This window comes from Simochromis diagramma, unplaced genomic scaffold (assembly GCF_900408965.1).
Source record: "Simochromis diagramma unplaced genomic scaffold, fSimDia1.1 OVJJ01000123.1, whole genome shotgun sequence".
Taxonomy (NCBI): Eukaryota; Metazoa; Chordata; class Actinopteri; order Cichliformes; family Cichlidae; genus Simochromis; species Simochromis diagramma.
Genome location: NW_024386778.1, coordinates 3,416,539 through 3,422,922, shown reverse-complemented (window position 1 = coordinate 3,422,922; position 6,384 = coordinate 3,416,539). Strand labels below are relative to the sequence as shown.

The window sequence follows — 6,384 nt, the reverse complement described above, 5'->3', positions numbered from 1 at the left end:
TGCCTACACAGAGAGATTACCACAGCAATTTCCAGGGCCGTTGCTAGCCATTTGGGTGCCCTAAGCACAAATGCTTTATGGTGCCCCCCCCCGCCACTGAAAAAAAACAAAAAAAACATTAATACTTTTGAATTTCTCAGTGGAATTTGTTTAATTAAATAACAACAAACATGACAGTTAAACAAATAAATAAGGTTAAAGGAGGTTAAAAATACTGTTACAAATAAATACTGAAACAAAAATTGAACATTGGAACAAAAACAAAGAGCCTGGCAATAATGTGTAATTTTTTTTATAAAAAAATAATATATATAATATAATAGTATTATTATTAATATATTTACAAATAGTTTCACAATAGAATTTAAATAAGAAACTTAAATAAGAAAAATAAGAATTTGAACACAAAAGCCACATTCCTTAAGTAACTATGTTAAACATTTTTACAATTCGTTGTCAGAGTATGCCCTAGGGCATACTCTGACAACCAGAAAATGCAGGCGTGTGCCTCTCTAGGGCCTAGAGAGGCACACGCCTGCATTTTCTGGTTGCAAAATCAGCTATAAGGTCATCATATGATAGCTTCTGAGCCACGTCACCATTGATGCTGATAACAGCCAGACCACTTAAACGTTCCTGCCCCATTGATGAACGCAGGTACGTTTTAATGAGTTTGAGCTTTGAAAAGCTTCGCTCAGCAGAGGCAACTGTGACAGGCAGGGTCAGTGCAATACGCAGAGCAATCCACAGATTGGGATATACCTCTTGAAGCTGATTGTCATGTAAAAATGACAGCATTTCCAAAGCAGACGTCTGTGGTGGCAGCTGAGGAAGGTTGATGATTTCCTGCATCATCTCAGGTCCATCAATGTCAGCTACTCCCTTATCTGTCAGTGTCTTCTGTACTTCAGTGCAGTGTTTTTTTAAATCCTCCTTGGACATCCCATTCACTTTGCTGAAATCAAGCAGCACTCCATATTTCTCCTTCACTTGATTCATGGTCTCAAACCTCTCCTGTAGGGAGATTAAAGCAGAGTCCACAACACAATTGAAAAATGTGACCTCAAGCTTTTTAAGGGCATCATGGAGGGGCTCATCAACAGCTTCATATGCAAACTGCCTTTTTGTGCTCCTGAGCCTTTTCTCCTTCAACTGTGGTTCTATGTTCAGGGCCTCACAGAGTTCTTTGGCAGCTGACACAGCCTCATCAAACCCAGACTGTCTGTATTTAGAGAGGTTACTTTTGGCAGTGTCAATGAGCCTGACAGCAACATCGAGCTGCATGGAGCTGGACTGTAGTAACTTGTTCACCTGGTTTGTGATTGTAAGAAGTTCACACCACACGATGGAGCAAATCAAAAATCGAAATGAGGCTACTTCCTCAGCAAGCACTTGAGCCTCCACCTTTGCGACTGCATCACTTACAGCTTCTCTGGCCTCCAGGAGAGCATCCCTCACTTCTTTTGTCTGACTCCGGACAGCAGTTACACTTTGAAGCCTGCTTTCCCATCTAACGTCACTCCAAGATTTAAGTGTCAATTTCACATGTTTTGTTAAAATGGCCCATCGCTGGGTGGCACTGGAAAAGAAATTGAACAACTTCTGCAAATACCCAAAGTAGCCAGTTGCATCTGGAGAGGACTTGGCAGCATCAGCTATGACCAGATTCATCGTGTGAGCTCCACAAGGCACAAACAATGCTCTCGGGTTTAATTGTAGCAGTCTGGCCTGAACACCTTGCTTCTTCCCCTTCATGTTGGCCCCATTGTCATAGGCCTGTCCTCGACAGTTTTCAAATGGAATGCCAAGCTCCTTCAACTTGTCAAGGACAACATTGGACAGGTTAAGGCCAGTTGTTTGCTCCACATTTATATAGCCAAGAAAGTATTCTTTAATATCTGGTTGTGCTTGGAAACAAACAATGCGTACTATGACTGACATTTGTTCAGTGTGACTCACATCTGGAGTACAGTCAAGAATGATGGAGAAGTATTTTGCCAACTGGATTTGCTTCACAATGGCGCGGAATGTTTCTGAAGAGATAATCTGAATTAGTTCGTTCTGTGTCTCAGGGCTGAGGTAATGTGTGTGGGAACCTTCATCTTTTATGTTGGCCAAGTGATTTGCCATTACAAGGTCATATGTTGCCATAAGCTCTACTTCCTTCAAGAAGTTGCCATTGTCCGGCTCATAAAGACAGTCAGAAGAGCCCCTAAAAGACAAATTTCTGGAAGCCAGTGAGAGAGTTATTGAGAGTAATCGTTTGAGAATCTCTCGCCACTTTTTCCTTTCTGCCTCTAGTAAGGTCAACTCCTGTTGATCTATTGCCATGCTTTTCTTTAGCCGTGTGTCCAGTTCTCTCCACTTAAGCATGCACTGTATGTGGTCTTGGCTACACTCATGACCCCTCAAACGGATGTTGATGTTCGACCAGTCACTGAAGCCCTCTGTACTCAGCTTTATATCCTTCACACTGAAAAGCTTACATGCAAAGCAGAACACAGCATTGTTCTGCGGTGAGTACACTAACCAGCTCCGGTGAACCTTTTCTCCATTGGGAAGAATTTTGAACTTAAGGCTAGTGTGAAATGCTCTTCCATCAGGCCCCTTTGGAAAATTAAAATCAGAGCTGACATTAAAAGGACCTCTCCGCACAATTTCAACACGATCAGCATCTACAATGTGAGCTGGCCAAAGAGCAGGATCGGTTGAAGGGGGCACACATGTCTCCACAGTGTCACTTTCTGATAGTCTCTCAGTGACAGGACTCTCAGTGGTACTTGTGTATGGAACTGTACCTGAACTGGTGGTTGATGGTTCTTGTTCTTCTTGGCTAGGGATTGTTGCAGGGTCTACAATGGCTGGTGGTTGATGTCCAGGGATGGCACTACTACTGGATGGTTCATCCTGTCCTTGAGATCCTCCTTGAACAATGCTAGTCTCACGAATCACGATAACGTTAGCAATCGTGAGTCACGATTGCTAACGTTATCTGAAAACCGTCAATTGAGTGACCATGATGAGTTGCTTTTAGTAGTCCATTCTATATTCATATCCACAACGTAAACAAACTACCCAACATCAATCATTTGCAACATTTGTTAACACAGTATGAACACTGCTAACAGGAGCTATCACAGAGTTGACGGACATGAGCGTGCAAGCAAGGGCTACAATAATGAACTTTTTTTATTATTATTATTTAAACATTGCCTTACCGGCAAGCGACGCCTGAGTTTCATCACGCTTCCTCTTCTTCTTTCTTTTCTCTGCTCCCGACTCCTGTTGCCGTTTCGAGGCCATGTTCAAACAGGTGTTTACCAATTATAGAACAGACCACTGGGAGTGGGGGGGGCACCAGGAGGAGACTGGAGACAGGGCACAAAGCAGATTCACCCCTTTTCTCAGGAAAATTGTTTTATGTTGCTTTTGTATTGTTTAACCATATTAATGCATATGATATTTATAGTATTAATATGGTTTACTTTTTTTTTTTACGACCCTGATTTTTTTGGTGCCCTACCGGCCATTTGGTGCCCTACGCAGTGTGCGTTATGTGCGTTTGCGGAGCTACGGCACTGGCAATTTCCTATGTATCTGATGCTCTATAATACAGCCTGATATACTATTATTATTATTATTATATTTCTGGTCAATACCATCACCCTTAGCCTACATAAAAAATAAAGCCTTTACTCTAAATGAGAACACAGATTATCAGTGTGGTCATTTCAGTTGCAGAGGTTGAGACAGTTTTAGTTTTTATTCTTTCAGCTGCAGTGGTGTTTGACAATGAGTGCAAGTAGAGAATAAATATAGAGGGAGATTTCAAAGGTAGAATAAACTGTGCAAATTTGATTTATCCAAGCACAAAATATTTGGCCTTTTTTAGGATCATATATTTAGACGTATAAAACAAATAAATTGTAGAATAATAAAATAAAATAATCAAGGAATGCAGCTGTGTCTAAGAATCTACATCTCCTAATAGTGGTCATGAGGTCAGTCATTTATGATCAGAAAATTGTGTCTTGACATGATAACTGCACTAATTAAAGGAAAGCAGGCATTTAACTGCAATGTGAATAAAGCCCAGTAAACTTTTATAAAGTGATTAAGCATTTTTATTTCTTTATTTCTGTATGCATTGCTGACCTTATGTGTTCACACTTTAGGTGAATGTATATTATTATATGAATATGTGTGAATACTTAAAATGTAAATAGGCTGAAAGGCCTAGAGATGCACTTCCTATTCATAGCCACCAGGTGTCATTCTGTACTGCTTGTGCTCTCACCTTTGGGCCATTAGGCAGGACAAAACCTGTGGCCGGTCAAACTATCGTGTCCATTCAATAACAGACTTCTGTGGCAGATTGCCACCGGAGTGAAATGATGATAAAAAAAAAACATATTAGTGGTACTCCAAGTCAAAATCAAAGAAAAAGCAACATAAATGCAACAAAATACTTGAGTGTTTACATCACCGGAAATCTAAGCCCTCTCCTCTGAAAGACTTCCTCTGTACACCATAATTAAAGCAGCTTTTCACTGACTTCATTGTTCCTGCTTGCAAGCAAAACAGTCATTTCCCTTTCCCTCTTCTCCGGCACAGGACGTCGTGTTGGAGCCGGGTCTTAGGTGAGCTCTTTTTCTGGAGTGGCTGATTAAACATTCAAATGTTTATGACTGCCAGTGCCCATATGGAAAAGAAATAGTAAAAACTTATAAAAGACTTATAATAAGATTTGGCTTACTTCATATAGTGAATCATGTAAGGCTTATATGATTTACTCATGAAAGTGGCCACTTTCTCATTACTTTCATATATTGTTTTAGGAAGTATCCAAAACATACAAGTTTCATTTATATAATTTTTCAAGGGATCTTATATCTGTTTTCACTCTTGTATGCTTTTCATACAAGTTTCACACAAGACAGATACAAACTTTATAAGATTTATATATATCTTTTCCATATGGGTGGCTCCATGGGAAGTCCATCGCTACCAGTCCATCGCTACCAGTCCATCACTACCAGTCCATCGCTACCAGTCCTCTCTGCTTCTGTGTGGAGATTAGGTGTTGAATCTGTCTGGAGCCAGTGCAATACCCGCATCATTACACTGGCTGCCAGTTAGTTTTAGAATTAATTTTAAGATTTTATTATTTGTTTTTAAGGCATTGCACGGGTTAGCACCCTCATACCTTTCTGATCTTTTGAATTGGTACACTACAAGTTCACTGAGGTCTGCGGATCAATTGCTCCTGGCTGTCCCGAGGTCCAGATTAAATCACAGAGAAGATCGGGCCTTTGCTGTAACTGCTCCTAAACTGTGGAATGAACTGCCCCTTCACATCAGGACCTCCCCAACATTGGACACTTTCAAAACCAGTCTGAAAACCCACTTTTATTCCTTGGCTTTTAAATCAGAATGAGTTTTTATTACTTTTATTTATCTTATTTCTCACTCAAATCTTCTAATTTTATGATTTTTTTTAACTCTTATCACATCTCCTTATGATTTTATTTCTTTAATTATCTTAATTGTGCAGCACCTTGGTCAACGGTTGTTGTTTTAAATGTACTATATAAATAAATCTGACTTTGACTTTGTAAACAGACCCAAGGGGCCTCTGAGAATTTGGGCAGCTGTGTTAATAAAATGCTTATGTTCATCGCTCGTGTTAAAGACTCAAAGAATAAAGATTACTTTATTTTTTAACAGGTTGTGACTGGAAATTCTGCATATTTCATTAACTTATCAACTCCTCCTGACACGGGTCAAATGTAGCAACTTGTGGTGCCACTTTGGGCTTCTTGGCACAACGACTGCATGACCTGATTTTAGCCTCCATCTTCTGCCTTACAACGGTTTAAAAGAATTATTTACACACTCCTTTATACTAATCAGTTAAAGTTAACTGTTCATTTAAATGTTTTTCTTAATTTCACCTTTATTCGTGTCCTTATGATGTAAACAAAAACAGCACAGTGATTTTCAGGTATGTGCTCCACAATGCCTGTCACTGGAGATGTTTTGGGATAAGAAATTACTTGAGATTGTAGATGAAGAACCTGCAGTCTCTCAATTCCAGGGTGCTGCTCTCTTTTGGGAAGTCCTTTCTGGCAGACCTCAGTACAGTCCAGCAGTCACGTGGTGCTAGATAAAAACGTGGCTGTCAACATGTCATGCGTGTATATAAAAGAGAAAATATATGAACTTATCATAATAATACTTGCTACCCTACACAAGTAACATGGATTCCAGTTAACTGTGTGCATACAATTAAACTTAGCTCCCAAACTTGCGTGCAGCTACAGTAGCAGCTTGCAGCTTTTCTAAAGAGATCTGAAGGCAGTGAAGATCTTGCAGTCCTCAGAG

The 6,384-nt window shown here is 40.0% G+C and overlaps 1 protein-coding gene across 1 annotated transcript; it reads right to left on the bottom strand.

Moving 5' to 3' along the window:
* Positions 1–479: 479 nt before the first annotated feature.
* LOC120720583 (zinc finger MYM-type protein 1-like) lies at positions 480–3,303 on the bottom strand. Its single transcript, XM_040010310.1, has 2 exons — positions 3,214–3,303; positions 480–2,940 (listed from the first exon to the last, which is right to left on the bottom strand). Exons 1-2 carry the CDS (start codon positions 3,301–3,303, stop codon positions 520–522), a joined length of 2,511 nt encoding a protein of 836 aa, XP_039866244.1. The 3' UTR covers positions 480–519.
* Positions 3,304–6,384: the final 3,081 nt, after the last annotated feature.